Genomic DNA, 17657 nt, shown 5'->3' with positions numbered 1-17657 from the left:
ACAGGATATCCCATTATTGTAATTCCCCTCCCCTCTTCCCCCTCAACCATATCATTTTTATTTATATAGTAAAAAATCAAGGAATTTCAGATCACTCATTTAAAATGCAAAATTAAAACTCATTTTAAAGAGTAGTTGGATGATGTACAGGAAACATAGTCTGAAAATCACACTGAAAAAATAGGAAAGTTGAGAAAAAATCTTAGCTAACCATTCTGTCAAAGTTCTTTCTTCAGAGAAGAAAGTGAAATGTAACAGTTGGCCATGTTCTCTTGATCATACTCCAGATAAGAGTAGTATTGGGCATTTGTCGTACAGGGAACAATGGACTGCTGATTTTAATGGCCATTGTGTGAGGTGCGGGATAGAGGCTGTCACAGACTGGTGGAAACATCTGTGAAAGCTTTTAGCAATGGAACCCTTTCTTGCTCACTGGGAAACAGATTTGAAACAGTATTTTAAACTAAGGAAAATACACTTGCCAAAAGGGGTGTGACTGAGGCTCACTTTGATTTTGTAGGCTAGAAGCTTCATTATTTGAGTCAAGCCACATTATGATACCAATGATTTAGACTCAGTTAAAGAGCAGTTTTATGTATCTCAATATGGATTACAAGCACGTGCGCGAGAATCCTTGCAATATCCTCCAGATGTTTGAATAATTAACTGAAGTTGGAACCAATGATTTTGTTCAATCTTAGCTTTATAAGTACTTCATAATTTTACTCCAAATTTACTGTGAATTTTCAAATGGCGTGCCTCTACTTTATTAGTGAAACTTGAGAGAAACTACTTCCTCAGATGAAGGAATTAAAACAAAAGGAGCAGAATCTTGGAACAATAGCTAAGACATTTAAGATGGAATTCCAGGAAACACTGTTACCCCAAAAAATGTAGCAGAGATCTAGAATTCTCTCGTCCCAAACACTGTAGATGCTTGGTCATTTGAAGCTTCAAAGGCCAAGAGTGACCATTTCTTTTAAGTAGCAGTATGGAGGCCAATGTAGATAAAGAAATGGAACTTGAATTACTGAATGAACATCATTAAATTATATTATGGCTGAGCAGGCTTGGAAAGGTATTGATTGGCTTACTTCTGTTCCTATTTTCCTCTACCCTCCGAAGTAGAAATATTTTGTTACATGACGAGAAAAGGCAAAGTATTTTTCTGTTCTGAACTGGCCTATATCAGTAGTCATGTGACAATTTAGATTAGATTCCCTACAGTGTGGAAACAGGCCCTTCAGCCCAACAAGTCCACACCGCCCCTGAAGCATCCCAACCAGACCCATACCCCTATAACCCACACACCCCTGAACACTGTGGGCAATTTAGCATGGCCAATCCACCTAGCATGCACATCTTTAGACTGTGGGAGGAAACCGGAGCACCCGGAGGAAACCCACGCAGACACGGGGAGAATGTGCAAACTCCACACAGACAGTTGCCCGAGGCAGGAATCGAACCTGGGTCACTGGCACTGTGAGGCTGCAGTGCTAACCACTGAGCCACCGTGCCGCCCTAAACTTTAGCTAAGTGCTTAGTTTACTTTTAGCCAAGGGTCTTTTAAGGTAAGTGAAACAGGGCTAGTGAAATAACTCCACGGAAGCCAGAATCCTGTCACCAATTCACCCTTTATTTACACATGAAGAGCCCTTGACACTAATCCATCTCCCTCAAAGCCAGCTCTCAGAGTGAGCAGGATGTCTGACACTCCTGCTTATATCTGTCAGCCAGGGCTGCTTGATTGGACCAGATTAACAGTCCCAATTAGGAAACTCATTCTATGAAGTCCACTTACCTGACCTCATTACAATCACTACTGTTAGATCAACCAAGTCAGCACAAACTGGGACCTTCAGAATCATGCAGCTCAGCAGTATATCAAAGTGTGTTCTTAAATGACTAAGTTGTCAGGGAGTACGTTGATTCATTAAATTTTGAATCTACGATGATTGCATGGTTTCCAAACAAGTGTGACATCCTACACTATTGATGAAAGTAATATAGCAATCTCCTTGCTCTAAAACAAGATTGTTAACTTGGCCAAACAGCAAAGGATGCTGGGTACACTGGCCAAGAAAAACTCTGAAGTCACAAAACACAGAAACCAACATCAAACAACAACTAGGTGCTGAAGATATAACATAGTATAAAGGACACATCCTGACAATAATCATCCTGCATAGACATATCTCATCAACTAAATAATGAAAGGCTGCATATTAACAACTAACAGCCAGACACTCAAGCCTAAAACAATGTAACAAATATTAACAGGACATTTAGCGATTAACAAAGCCATCCAAACTCTCAGTAGCCATTAAGAATGATCTCCTGATTGGCTAAAGCTCTAGAAAGATCCAGAAGCTCCAGGCAAAGATATAAAAATAGGATATATATGTAGGTCAGGGGAAACCTTCTGAGTACGCCAGCATGACACCTCGGGGAGGTGATGACCTACTGATATTATTGCTGGATTGTTAATCCAGAGACCTAGATAACGTTCTGGGGACCTGGGTTCCAATTCTGCCATGGCAGCTGGTGGAATTTGAATTCAATTAAAATCTGGAGTTAAGAGTCTAACGATGAATGTGAATCCATTGCCAATTGTTGGAAAAAAACCATCTGGTTCACTAATGTCCTTTAGGGAAGGAATCTGTTGTCCTTAGCTGGTCTGGCCTATATGTAACTTCAGATCTACTGCAATCTGGTTGACTCTTAACTGGCCTCTGGGCAATTAGGGGTGGGCAATAAATGCTGCCTGGCCAGCAACACTCTCATCCTATGAATGAATTTAAAAAAAAATAACAAAAGGCAGGGTCAAGCTGACATAGGGATAGAGGGAGAAAGCAGCTTTCCAGTCCCAATGACACAGAGAGAGAGAGCAAATACGTAAATCTGCAAGAGACTTGGGATGTATCGTAAGCTTAAGGGCTGGTATTGGGTTATTATTATAGTATTATTTAGTATTAAAGGCCATTGTAACTTGTTTCCTAATAAAGTTGAGACTGTTTGCATTGGTACCACTTGTCTTCATAATGATTTGCTTGCTTCTGTATTGTGTGACCCATGGGCAAATTCATAACACTCTGGTAGGACTTGTTTAAGGAAGAACTAGTCAATGGTAATACGGTGTTGGTTCAGACTAGCAAAATATTAACATTAGATCATGATATTGTGAGGAAGATAAATATTGATCCATGATATAAATGAGCAGTTCTACAATTAAACCAGATAAAATGGTAACTTTTAAGTTTTCAAGGAGTGATGCAAATGACCCTGTAGCCATGCCATCACACATCAGTGTGCAATTAGGAGGTCATAATACTTATTTTGAAAGGTTACATTTTATATAATGACTTAGCTGGAAACTCAAACAAAAAAATAGGGTTCCAGCTCAGTTACTACTTCCACTCAACTGGAAGCAATATGACTTTAGTACAATGAAATACACGAAAGAAATAATGAAAATAATAAACTCTATCTTCTCGGGATGTAAAGGTTGGTTGTGAATGAAAACTGTGCCATTTACATACATGCAAACCACTTAATTTCAACTAGCCTTAAAAAGAGAATGTGTTTTTCTGAGTAATCTCTTGTGACTAAGTTGATACCCTGACAGTGGTGAAATATTTTAAATAAATCATAATTATAAAAGGGTGAATATCGCAAGTAAACGTTAATATGTTAGAAGGAGGAACAGATAACATTATGAAGCAATGACAGAAGTGTTGAACTAAGAAGATGTACATTTTCACAATGGAAGGCACAAATTAAGCTTTAGATATTAAATAAAAGTGAGGAACATAAAGTAATAACCATCAGCAGACCAAAAAGTATTAGTTCCTTATTTTTCTCCAAAAGCTGGCAAAATCCCCAGGATCTGATACCATTGGACTCTAAAAGAGATAGTGTGGGAGTAATGCATGTCTTTTGTTTCAGTTCTAATCTTTGATCTACATTTACCCAAGCTTGATCCTTCCCCCCACCCTGCCCCTTTATTTATTTTAAACCTCTCTCTACGGTCCTAGTTATGAAGATCACATGAAAATCAGTCCCAGCATGATTCAAGAGTAGACCATGTCAACACTACAGATTTGTGCTAGTATCCCGTGAACTGGAATCTATTTCTCTCACACCAGTCTTCAAGCCATGCACTAACTCCTTGAATCCTATTCATCCTATGCCAGTCTACACTTGGCTAATGTAAAAGACAATTTCTTGTGTCTGTCAAGTCATTTACAGGAGTAATGCAGGATGGAAGGGAGGATGGATGGACTCTAAAAGTGAAGATTCTGAGTACACTTTTTCAGTAAAGGTAGTGTGCCCGCAAAGCAAGTAAATACTAGCCAGTGTTTTGATCTCTCTGATGAAGGAACTGCATTTGCTGTTCACATCACAGACAGCAGCCCTGAAATTTTTCGTGTGCTTCAATGTAGAGTTGCTGCAATCCAGAACCTGAGCCAACCCACTCAGTGTTAGCTCAGAGTCACATAAGTCAAGCAGTATAATTCTTCATCAAAATCTGATTGAAAAAATTCTCATTAAAGATGGAGCAGTTAAATCATGAAGGAGCAGGAACTCTAAAATTGATTTAAGTCATGAACAAAAATGTGGAATCGAGATTGTGAATTGTAGATGAGATTAAGTGGGAGGGACACATAGAAGAAGTTACAAAAAGTAGCGATTGTTTAACTTCCAATACAATATTCTCTGAAGAAACAAGTCTAGTAAAATCGGATTTTCAGGGCCAAACAGGTTGATCAGTGATAATCACTTATATCTTTAAAATCTTTCTTCTGAATACATAAACTCTAACATTTTCAGCCCTTTTGAGAGTGGAATTAATGGCTCTTACTTCCAATTAAGTCTGTTGAAATAATTTCGATGCTGATTTGATTGGTGGGACCACAGCAGTGTACCCTGGGAGTTTTTGAAGGGTGAATTTTTTTGCAGTTAACTGTAAGGATGGTTATCTAAAGTTTCTGGCCAATTCACGCTGTGCTGTTAGCCTCATGATTAATACTGTCTCAGAAACTATGGTCCATAACACTGGTACTTTTAAAATACATGACAAAATTTATATAGTTTGCACCCTCTCTTTGGTTGCTCTTGAAATGTTTCTTCAGACCATTTCTCAATTCGATACCTTACCTGGACTTTCTCATATGGTACATCATCATATGTTCTGGAATCATATAGATAAAGTGCCGAATTACTTGAGGAGGCTGCCCACCTAGGTATTGAAACAGAATACATTAATCCTAAACATGGCCATGTTTTACATGGAGAAACAACAGCACATCAACTAGATTTACCATCAAGTGATTAAGGAGAGGAGATTTTTGCTTCTACTTACTGTCTGGTTGCCCTTAATGAAAATGCACCACAATATTTATGTGAGTAAAGAACTATTAGCTTATAAGAGCCAGCATATTCAAATGAATCACTCATGGTCACTGTCAAAATCTACATAAGGTGACAGCCCATGGCTAGTTTGAAAGTAGCGGTAAAAACATTAATTAAAATTGGACAGCTTCCTTCCCAATGTAGTTGAATATAATTATTGTTCCAATAATAAAACAAATGATTATAAACTACAAGCAACAAAAAAAGTTAATTTGAACTTTCATCTTTACAATAATGAATAAAGTTCTCACCAGAAAGAATGTCTAACAGCATCCATTATGTTTGCTATTGTTTCCACATCCACATAGTCATAATGTAAAGCCTCTGGTTTTGTTTTGGAGCCTGTCTCAGCAAGTAGAAGTCCCAGCCACCTACCCATCTCCTCAGAAGAACTTGTCTGCAATCACACAAGAGAGGATTATGGATGATCTCTAGAAATGATATGTGAAACAAATTTAACAATAAGGAAATCATTTCAAAACTTTACCAGAACATGTTTTTGAATTTTTTTATTTTCAAATGTGTCAGATTGACATTGTTTTAATTCTAACATTAATTTCCATGATGGGAAAGACTAATCCAACTGTATTCCTGTATTGGTGGTGTGCAATGTTGCTGTTTATAATGCAGTCTCAGAGATTAATTAAATTCAATAAATAAAGGATGTGCTTTGAATTAATTTTGCCACAAAAGAAGTGTTGAGGATGCAACAAAAATGACAACCAATACTTGAGCTTTATATTCACCTTCAATTTTTCATAATGTGTCTTGTTTCATAAACAGTCAAAGAATCTATCTATCTGTCTTTTTGCCTGGCACTGTGTTCACATAATATGCGCTCATAAATGCCCTTTGATTATTTGGCCCAAAGCCTATATAAAATCCACTTAGCATTTTGTGATTTATTATTTTAGTTTCAGTAATTTTTGACTTTTCTCCATTCCTGAAGTCAGTGATTAGTTAGTGAGATACTTCACCCAAGTGAGCATATTCGAGTATGAACTTTGATGCACTGTATTAGGAGGCTAGTAATATGAACCATGACAATCAAGCACAGGTTCTTTGTTGGTTCACATTCATTTTTGATTTACTTTTTTTGCAAAGTGTTCAGGAAAAAAAATCTAGGCAAGTGGTTGAGAGAAAGGAACAGAAACATTTTGAAAGGTAGAAGGTGCAAACATCAATATATGGCATACAGGGGACTCTGGTGATGCAGTGATAGTGTCCCTACCTCTGTGCCAGGTGATCTGGATTCAATCCCACCTGGTCCAGTGGTGTGTCATAACATGTCTGAACAGGTTGACTAAAAACAGCAAAATGGCAAATGCCTTTCAGGCTGAAAGACCTGTTCCAGTGCTGTAAAAAACAATGCAGTTCTAACTCAATGTGGACTTAGCCCTTCCTCATCTGTAGTTCGTATGGATGCACTTCCAGCAATCCGGAGCAGATACTCCCCTGTAATTTACTTGGTGCAAACAGTAAGTGTAGAACCACTGATGAGACTTATGCTAAGTAAAGGTGATGACCAAAACCAGGACCATGTCAGCCTGTTCACATCACAACAGCTCACTTATGTTCTACACAAGTTCCATGAGCGCACTGCAGCTATCTACAGAACAATCCTCCATGCCATCTAAGGGAACCAAAGATATTCACAAAGCTCTGAATGCAGTTTGATATTAGTCTGAATGAACTAAAATACTGAGGAATAAGATGGACAGATTAAGTATCATCCTTAATTTCATATTCACTTTAGTTTGTTCCTTAGTAATAAAAATTAACCATTATCCAATTATTTAATAGCAATCTTAATTCATTGTCAATAACTGCACCTCTAACACACAAATGTCATGTCCTTTTCGAAGAATCCGAAAAGCAAAGGGATGCTTTGGTCCAAATCCTGGTATCACCTCACACCCCTGCAGCAGAATGGAGTTAATGTGTGTCCTGAGATCTGTTCTGTCCTTGTGGAAGTACAGTGTATTGCCCATCAGCCGACACCAACGCTCTCTCCAGTAGTTGTTAACCATTACATTCAGGTAACCTGGAATTGAGTTAAAGGCACAAGGCATGACATAGACTGGTATAGATATTAATACATAACTACTATGATCCAAGATAATGTTACTGCTGGACAAACCAGATTCCAGACCTGGTATGTTAGATCCTATTTGTTTTTGTTGAAACAAAGTGGTCTGTCACTGAAGCATAAGGGCAAAAATGCTGTAGATTTTGCTTCAACAATTAACAGAAGTTTATTACAAAAGAAATGAAGACAAAATAGAATAATTGAAAATATCTATTTCTAATATGACAGTAAAAAGATTGTTCCAACACCAAGTGAGGTTATAATACAATTTTTGCTGAAACACTTCTTTATAAATTGAAAAGGAGCAAAATAGTTTTTGTATATTGCCCAAACACACCCTGAGTGCAGCTCTCAGAACACCACTCATATAATACTCACATCAGAATAAGTTTGAAGTAGGTTTTGAGCCACACTGATTTAACTCTCTCAGCGATGGGTATTTCTCTTAAGCTTTCAAGCAAAAGTCAAGTTCCACACTTTTAACAAACCTCTGAGGCTCTATTATTTATCATACTGCATCACTAACAATGTAAGATAAATAAAAGTCCATGAGCAGTGCATAAAATCCATTCATTCTACAGCTCGCTTCAGAAATCACAATGGCGACAGAAAAATTTCAGACACACAGAAAAATCTATTAGTTAATAGTGCGAAAAACTGAAATCCAAACTCACATCAAATAACAAAAACAAATCTCCCACAGATTATATCACAAGTTTGAGCATCATAGCATCACTATGAAATAGGTCCATTCATCCACCTCCTGGGTTCACATTGCAGACAGTGCTACAATAGACTACATCTCCAAATCTTCACCCCATTTATCACCATTTTGGTCTAATAATTGGCTATATTAATAGATGTTGCAACTATACAACCTCCTGCAGCAGAAGTCCACTTAATTCTCTCTGAGAGAACTTCAAATCCCATTTTGGTATATGACACCCAAACACACAATTCAAAAATACTAATTCATTCCAAATTTTATTTTTGAACAATGGTTACTGATATCTTCTGGTTATCACTAGCAGGGACAATGATCTACCCACAATGTTGCATTAAATCATTAATGAAGTAGCAAAGAACGCCCTATCTATCTCTCCTTCAATCTTTGAAGCAAAGTGCCTATCCTGCACCTGCTTGATGATATAACTGAGGTTGGGTAATTGAAATTAGAAGCCCTTCTCATACCAGTCTTTGGAGCTGCATTTCATGCCCGCAAGATGCTACCAAGGTGAGCAAACATGTTATTACAAAAGCACAGATAGATGCTAAATTTGTCTCAGCCTCTACTTCATGATAATGAGCAGGAAACAGGATTATTGCCCAGGCTAGCAGCTTGTAGATGCAATGAGGAAGCTTGCCAAATATTGCTACTTACTATTGCCCAATAAGCAGTACAGTGAAGCCGCACAAACCTATTTTTATATGCCGTCATTCATCCCTATCTCGTTTAAAAGATTTGCAAAATACGTGATAAGTAAAATAGACAAAACCCTATCACTTAAAAAAATGTAAACCTTAAACTGCATCCAGAGAACAGATCCAGGTTAAACACCTGAGTAAAATACCTTTTCCCGAAGAAGGGTCCAGAACCGAAATGTCAGCTTTCCTGCTCCTCTGATGCTGCAAGGCCTGCTGTCCTCAACCAGCTCTATACCTTGTTATGTCAAATTCTCCAGCAGTTCCTACTATCTCTAAACACCCCCAAGTACATCGATTTGTAGGAAGGTCACTAAGAAATAATCTCAAAAAGTAACCAAAGAAATTTGATTTATTCAGATGAGCTCTCAAAGCTTAATCTGGGTGTTGAGGGAATGAGTTATTTTTATTGTAGTCCTGTCTCAAAACTTTAGAACTGTCAAGAGTGATGTGAAACCACAGTAACTACCCTGCTGCAGCATAAAGAAGTGAACTGATTTGTCAGACTGGGAAATCATTTTCAGATTAAATACAACTCAAAAGAGACACATCAAACTGTAAACAACATGGGCAGGATTATCCTGCAGGTTTCAAGACGCTGACATTCAGAACAAATGGGATCCCACACCATCCGTACTAATTGGCCAGCTTGGGGCTCACCATCTAATTAAAGGTAGTGGCGTGCTGTGTAGATATTACTGGCCCAGAGAGAAGGCAGGGAACCTTAAAATCTAGGCCATCTAACTCAGAGAGGAGGGTATTATTCAGGAAATTTGGATATTGTAATGAAGATGGTATTAAAAACTAGGAATAAAAAATTTAAAATCACAAGTTTAGAAAAGGCAGTTCGCTCCAATGAACCCAGTGGGGCCGTGAACTGTCTCCTAGAAACCTCCAGTTCCAACTGCTCCCTGTGTTAGCTACAGGGATAAAGTCTGGTCAAAACTATTGGCCCCCCCCACAGTGTTGGGAGGAGAGGGAAGTGGTGGGGGGAGCTGCTGTGCTGCCAGCAAAATGACAACGGCATAGGAACTCCCCATTGTCAACCATCTGATTCCTGTCCAACCCTGCCACTGGGTGACTTCCTTGGTGATGGGACTGTGTTGGGGAACTGTTCCAACACAGCTGTCTTGCACCCCAACACTCCACCCCATTCAGTCTCCCTGCCTGTCACCCTGGGACTGAAAAAGCATCCTCATGAATTCTGTTTATTCCTTCATCTTCAATCCAAACTATGTTGATCCCTTCAGGGGAGCCTGAAATCATAGGATAGGGAGAGTCAACACTGAAACATGTTGAGTGATCCTTGCTGGCATCGAAAATGTGATGGGGTTGGTGGTTGAAAGTGATCAAACATAGTTTAATTATTGTTGAAAGAAATCTACCCTAATGATTATTTTGGCATCGTTTAAGGTGCTATAATATCTGCTTGCGATATTTGTTACTCCTGCAGTGTCATCTAGCTCCCGTTGTTCTGTTTAAAATAAAATCTTAACATCGGTACAATTCAAAAAGGGTCACTTGTTAAAGGATTTTGTATACACAGGTATGTTGTAAAGCTAGTTTTAGTCACAAAGCAGAATTCCCTAAAGTCCAGCATATTCACTATGTTTACTTGCATGTCAAATCTATCCTGGCACCTTGTAAACTTTTCTTGACAGCCTGTCTAGGGCATTGCTGTCTTAATTATTCCCAGCATCCATGTAACTTTTATTGAGATTGAAACAGCAAAAGCGAAACATATTAGCTAGTCATGTGGTGCAGGTATCCTTTATGTGTCTGTACAGTGGCAATTCATGAAGTCCACTGTACATATGGCAAGCAGATTGAAAGTATGACCTTTGCTGGAATACAAACTCAAAACTAGAACTGTACTGGCATATGATTGAGTGTTTGTTGATCTGAAGCTGATTTTTCCTGGATGGTAATGGATTTAGCAGAAATTGTATCATTGAAATTGTCACAATTTCCAAAAAAATCAAATGTTCCTCTTAGGGTAGGTGAAAAACAACAAGAATCTCTCCATCATTTTATTTTTCATCTGAAATTGTCTTTATTTTTACTTAAAGATTGTGTTTTTTTGGATTCTTGTCCTTCACTCGAAATTTTTCTCTTCGCTATTTTCCTCACCATATTTTCAACAATGTGTTCTCTTCAGTAAATTTAGTTGGTGTGTGAGCTCAATGTTTCTCAATGTCCAGTTTCTAAATTGTTCCGTGTGGTCAAGCACTTCCTGTTATTTATCATAAGAGGTCTGTGTGGTACCATTCAGGGTGCTGGGCACCATCACTTTGTGGGATCATTGGTTGTGAAGGACTCTGATGTGTGGAGAATGCCTACAAAGTCAAATTATTATTGGTACCTATTTAAAGACAAGACCATCTACTTACTTGATGAGTTGCTCGGCGAATATCAAAGCTAATAAGTGGTGTAACTTGCTGATCATATAAAATACACATTTGTTGACAATCTGATTGATGGCTTAGCTAATAAATGCAACACCTGGTGTGGCACTGAGTTACGTGACAGAAAGTACCCAGAATTCATGCTAAGCCAATACTAGCCAGGACAGCAGAAACAGCATCTTAATTGGTCACAACAGCCCAAGGAGCTGGTCTTTGGAATAAAAATAATTTCCACTGTTTTTTTAACATTTTGAAATAATGACTGACTAATACCAAACTGAATGCAGTGGCAAAAGCCACCAGCACAATATTTTTGACTTTCATTCTTCTCACAAATAATCTGGGATTTCATGACCTTTAAGTGTTGTGTTTTAACATAAAATTAATCCATCCATACTTTAAAAGCCACGAGCTTTTGTCATTGACACAAATAATTAACCTCAATTGAGGTTGTTAAGAGCTCAACTAAACCCAACGTTACCCTGCCCACACTATAATACGGCTGGCACAGGGAGGAAGGTAAGAGTGGACAGCCTTTTTGAAAATGCAGAAAGGAGGAACCACAATCTTCGCTGAGTGTCCTTTGAGCTTTGGGAGTACGCCTAAAGATAGTAGCCCCCCCACCATTTTCTCCTGCACAAGTATAAAACTCACCCCTCATCTCTCTCTTCACCAAGAACCCGTACTTTACTTGGGTTGAGCTTCTGTTGAGCATTCTTCTTGGGATTGGTTGCAGTATCGGGAATGCCTACTATTGAGTTCAGGCACAGTTGGGACTATCAGAGGGTGAGATTCTTTTTACTCTTTTTGGGATATCTTATTGCACATTGTTAGTTGCTGTCAAAAAATTGGTGGTAGAACATAGAACGTTACAGTGCAGGACAGGCCCTTCGGCCCTCGATGTTGCACCGACCTGTGAAACCAATCTGAAGCCCATCTAGCCTACACTATTCCGTTATCATCCGTGTGTTTATCCAATGACCGTTTAAATGCCCTTAAAGTTGGCGAGTCTACTACTGTTGCAGGCAGGGCATTCCACGCCCTTACTACTCTCTGAGTGAAGAATCTTCCTCTGATATCTGTCCCATACCTATCACCCCGCAATTTAAACATATGTCCCCTTATGCGAGCCATCACTATCCGAGGAAAAAGGCCCTTGCTGTCCATCCTATGGTGTTCTGCTTTCTTGAACTGTAGGTAGACCCACAATGCTATTATAGAAGGAGTTCCAGGATTTTGACCCAGCAACAATGAAGGAATGACAATATATTTCTAAGTCAGGATAGTGACTAGCTTGGAGGGGAATTTGCAGGTGTTGGTGCTGTCATGTACCTGTTGTCCTCGTCCTTCTAGATAGGTTTGGAAGGAATCGTCTAAGGAACTTTGGTGAATTTCTGCAGCCTAGTGGATGACATACATTTACTCTCAGTGATGTGTGGAAGCCTCACTATCCACTAAAGCAGCCTGGCCACAGTATGTTGTTGCTGCAGGACAGGCTTGTTCAAAGCTTGTCACAGAGTCAATGACCAATTCCTTCCGGGATTGTAAACTGCACCCTTAATTTTCTGCCCAGTGTGAGCCAAATGACTTAATTCTGGCTCACTAAATCAGTTTGGCCCATATTCATTGTGAGAACAGTCCAATTTGATTTTTCAGAATCCACACCCTAAGAGAAGGTAGTTACCAATTTTAATTCTTGTTGACCTATTGTTGAAACTTTTTGTCAGAGGAGAGGCAGAGATAGAGAAAGACAAAGAATAGATGTCTGCACCCAATCAGCATTTAACCAGTAAACTACAAGCAAAGGCCTGGGCTTAACGTGGCATGTAGAAAGACAAGAATTCAGTTATTGCAGTTAAAATTTCTACAAAAAGGTATCACCACAACAAAAGATTTGTTTGTTTTGCCTCAAGTGGATGGGCAGGAATTTTCAACGCTTTCTTTTACCCTTACTCATGGTAGTTTTACTTCCGGTTTCTTTTCTCTCTCAGGAGACCGCATGACTGTAGGTGTGAGTAAGAAGAATTGAGTCATCAGAGATAATGGGAACTGCAGATGCTGGAGAATCCGAGATAACAAAGTGTGGAGCTGAACAAATACAGCAGGCCAAGCAGTATCTTTGGAGCACAAAAGCTGACATTTCGGGCCTAGACCCTTCATCAGGGTCTAGGCCCAAAACATCAGCTTTTGTGCTCCTAAGAATTGAGTCATGTTGCTCAAGGTTTCGTGTGCTGCTCTTTTCCTGTTTGTCATTATCACATCATCATAAATCAATGAAACTGCTCATGGCAGGTGCATAGTTTATCATTCTAATTTTTCAAGGTGTGAAATGAAAATTGATTGCAATTTTTAAATTGTGATTTTCTGTATGTTCATTAGCTGCCATGACAAAAAGCAGCTTAACAATTTAAATCTGGTCTTGTCCTGTGAAAATTTTCCTCACCCACCCACTTCAGGTTCAGAGCTGTGTCCATGGAATGCATGCAGAAGACAGGATATCCTGTACTGGGGAGTGCTATTTTAGTTTGCTCCTGAGGTTGAATGTATAATTAGGTATTTTCCAGGATTGGTATACTCTGGAAAGTAAGGCATTATACCGTTGAAAGAAGTATGGGGGCTTATGTTGTTGGATATTTTGGTTCGGCTTTCATGGGCAATATTAAGATATAAACTAAAGGGATAGGTTATGTCAAAGGAAATTATGTTACTGTGGTAATTAATCTTTACAAAGATACATGCAAAGTAAAGTTTTCAATTTCGATCACTACACAACAAGAACAATGCAGAATGATTGGAGACCCACTAGAGCTAATCAACTGACACTTAACCTGCAAGCTTTGAGCTGGGGTAAAATTCTGCACTTCAATGTATTAAGGAAGGAGCTAACAGAAACTTTACGGTTCCAAAACGTGTGAAGGCTATCTCATTGGTAACTTATCTTGCTAAGTTCAAGATTTGAGGATCAGGGCCACCATATATGTGTAAAGCTTTTGGAAGAAAATCAGAAATTTAGGCAACATTTTATTATAAGGGAGTGATAATATTGTAGAACAAATTACAGAAAACTTGATTGTTTTCAAAGAGCATTAGAAAAAAAGCTATAACTACTGTATCTATGGGTAGAGTTTTCCAAGATCCTGTATGATACGGGCAACAGCGAGATAATTTGGAAAGTATGGTCAGATTGCAAAAGTGAGATTCTCAATGTCAAGAAAAAGAGTCAGATTTTCCAAAGAAGCTATTTCCAATACTGGGCCAATGTTTATTGACCATCCCGAATTGCCTCTTGTAATGAATACTTATTAGTGTCATTTCAGAGTCAATCATATTACTATGGGTCTGCAGTCTTATGTACACCAGTTCAGGTAGGGATGGTAATTTCCTTCCCTGAAGGACATCAGTAAACCCGATGGGTTTTGAAGACAATTGACAGTGGTTACAATGGTCACTATCAGGCTAACATTTAATTCCATATATTTAAAAATAGAATTTAAATTTCACCATCTACCACAAGGAGATTCAAACATGTTTTCCACACAGCCTTAGCCCACTGACATTGCAATGATGCCATCATCAGCAGCATCACCTTAGTATTATCTAACTTCAAAACTTTTATATGGAAGTAGCTATTTCCTCAGGCAGCAGAGAGAAATATAGTGTCTGTTCCCAATACGTAAGTCAGTGCAGTTATCTTGTGGCTGCAGTTTGCTGGCCTCTTCTCTGGACCTCCATCTTTACTAGCATTCCCTAACAGACACAGTACACTCCTTGGGCAGTGACCATCTGTATCCCCTGTCAATAGCATCAGCAAAGTGTCAGCACAGCAGCATGACACATTTCTGACTCACTTACAACACAGTTCATCACTTCAATACTGTACTTGGGAGTGATTTATACTGCAATGCAGCTTCAGGCCGCTTTGTGCAGGAACAGGAACCCATCTCACGCATTGGAAGGGATGCATCTTAGGCCTCTTAGCTTGCATTCTTGGTGCTCACTCACTGCTTGGATGTTCACAGCATCCCTGTCTTGCCTCGTCTTTTTGCACATTGTCACTTCATTCACAACTTACAGCCTCACAGTAATTCTGCCTTGCCTTGCATCACAGACACAAAACCAGGCAGCTTGTCATATTTCCCAGCAATGATCAGTCAAGGGGTGATCATGTTGCTGGATAGCATCATGCTACATCAATGTTACACTTGCAACATGTGCTAGCAGCTTAAGTGACAAATGTACCATATGTACTTCAACTAAATAGTGATGATTCAAAGGTGAGTAATTCTTAGTGAACTAAAGGGTAATGGTACACTTGCCTTCATTGTTCAGAGCATTGAGTACAGGAGTTGGGATGTTACATTACAGCTGTACAAGACATTGCTAAAGTTACATTTAGAGTACTACATATAATTATGGTCACCCTGCTATAGGATAGATGTTATTAAACTGGAAAGGGTGCAAGACGGATTTATAAGGATGTTACCAATACAGGGAGGTTTGAGTTATAAGGAGAGGCTAGGGCCCTTTCTCCTGGAGCATAGGACGCTGAGGGGTGATGTTATAGAGGTTTTTAAAATCATGAGCAACATAGATGGGTGGCATAGTGGCTCAGTGGCTAGCACTACACCCTCACAGAACCAGAGACCCAGGTTCAATTCCAGCCTTGGGTGACTGTCTGTGCAGAATTTGCATGTTCTCCCTGTGTCTGTGTTGGTTTCCCCCCACAATCCAAAGATGTGCAGGCTAGGTGGATTGGCCATGCTAAATTGCCTGTAGTGTTCAGGGGTGTGTGTGTTATAGGTTTTCAATAATCCCCTCCGCATTTACTCAGACTAATTAAATCTTGCTATTTGGAAACAACAAACATGCATGGGATTGGTTGGGAGTTTCTGAGCAGCTTTCTTTGGTCAACTTTGAAATTTCCCCACATTGTGCCAAAAACTGCTTCTCCTCTGAAGTCAACAATAATGCAAGTGCGTGCTCCTGGATCTGGGTGGGGTGCTCCAAGGGTTGGTGTGGACCTCTTGGGCTGAAGGGCCTGTTTCCACACTGTAGGGATTCTATGATAAGGTGAATAGCCAAGGTTTGCTTTTCCCCAGGGAAGAGGTAGTCAAAAACTACAGGACATAGGTTTAGGGTGAGAGGGGAATGATTTAAAAGGGGTAACCTTTTCCACATACAGAGTGGTGTATATATGGAACAACATGCCAGAGAAAATGGTACAGGCAGGTACAATTGCAACATTTAAAAGACATTTGGATAGGTACCTGGATAGGAAACATTTGGGGGATAATGGACCAAATACAGGCAAATAGGACTAGTTCAGGAAATCTGGTCTGCATGAATGAATTGGACTGAAGGGCCTGCTTCTATGCTGTATGATTCAATGACTCTATATCTGTCTTCAGTCAAGGAGAATTACCAAGATCAGTCAAAGGCATCTTTTGATATCTGTCCATGGGCTTGAACAAAGTCAGCTGGTTGCTTGGGGCCTTGGTGTGCTTCATATCATCACAGTTCAGGGACTGGCCCACTATCAGCCCTGCAGGCATGAATCTAATCAGCCCAGGGATTAGCTGCAAATCAGTCAGGAAGCTGCACAGAGATCAGCTGGGGTTTGTTCTGTCATCAGTTGGGGAGTGAAGTATGATTGTTCCTAGGGGCTCTGCTAACTGAAAGACTAGGAGAAGGGGCCATCAGGGACCATTACTGTAGCAGGGAAGTTGTAAAAGTCACTTGTGGGGATTGGAGGCAGTATGCTGGATGCAGAGAAGACAATAATTGTGAGTAGGGGATACTGAACAAATGGGAAATAACAGACCAAGGCACAGGGAAGGAGTAGTATTCAATAGTCACCACCATGCTGGCTTCAATGGAGTAGCAGTGCATAACGATGTACTAAACAATATGCCTGGGGCTCAAAGGGTAAGGTGGGGAAGTGAACAGTTAAAATGGTTGTGTGGGAATGTGGAAAGGGTCATACCTGGTGGACTGTTAGGGAGTGCAAAACAGGCAAAGAAAAGGAAGGAACATGGGGTTGGGGGTGGGGGGCCAGAGGAAGGGAGAGTCACCTACATTGTCAGCTGCTGAGTCTGCAACTCAGTCCATGAAGTACTACCTGTAGTGTGTTCCATCCTCATCTGAACTACAAATGCACAGTGTAAATGTGAAAGTGCCTGCCATTACATGTGGAGTGGTTGGAGTCAGTGTGCTTTCTCTGTCTGAAGGAGTGGAATCTATTTGTGAGTGATTTCTTTAATCAGTCACTTACACAGTACAGCTATAAGACATCAGTAATCACTGAGCCACATGTATTGACCAACTGTGTT

General features: G+C 39.6%; 1 protein-coding gene across 2 annotated transcripts in view; it reads right to left on the bottom strand.

Moving 5' to 3' along the window:
• afap1l1a (actin filament associated protein 1-like 1a) overlaps positions 1-17657 on the bottom strand; it is a 195505-nt gene that overhangs the window by 21057 nt on the left and 156791 nt on the right. For both annotated transcript variants that reach the window (XM_048543076.2, XM_048543075.2), the window contains exons 12-14: positions 7245-7456; positions 5664-5809; positions 5158-5239 (exon numbers count right to left, since the gene is read on the bottom strand). In XM_048543076.2, the coding sequence (XP_048399033.1) occupies positions 5158-5239; positions 5664-5809; positions 7245-7456 (440 nt within the window). The remainder of the gene's footprint in view (positions 1-5157; positions 5240-5663; positions 5810-7244; positions 7457-17657) is intronic.

This window comes from Stegostoma tigrinum, chromosome 13 (genome assembly GCF_030684315.1).
Source record: "Stegostoma tigrinum isolate sSteTig4 chromosome 13, sSteTig4.hap1, whole genome shotgun sequence".
In the NCBI taxonomy this organism is placed as follows: domain Eukaryota; kingdom Metazoa; phylum Chordata; class Chondrichthyes; order Orectolobiformes; family Stegostomatidae; genus Stegostoma; species Stegostoma tigrinum.
This window is presented reverse-complemented; position numbering and strand designations above follow the sequence as displayed.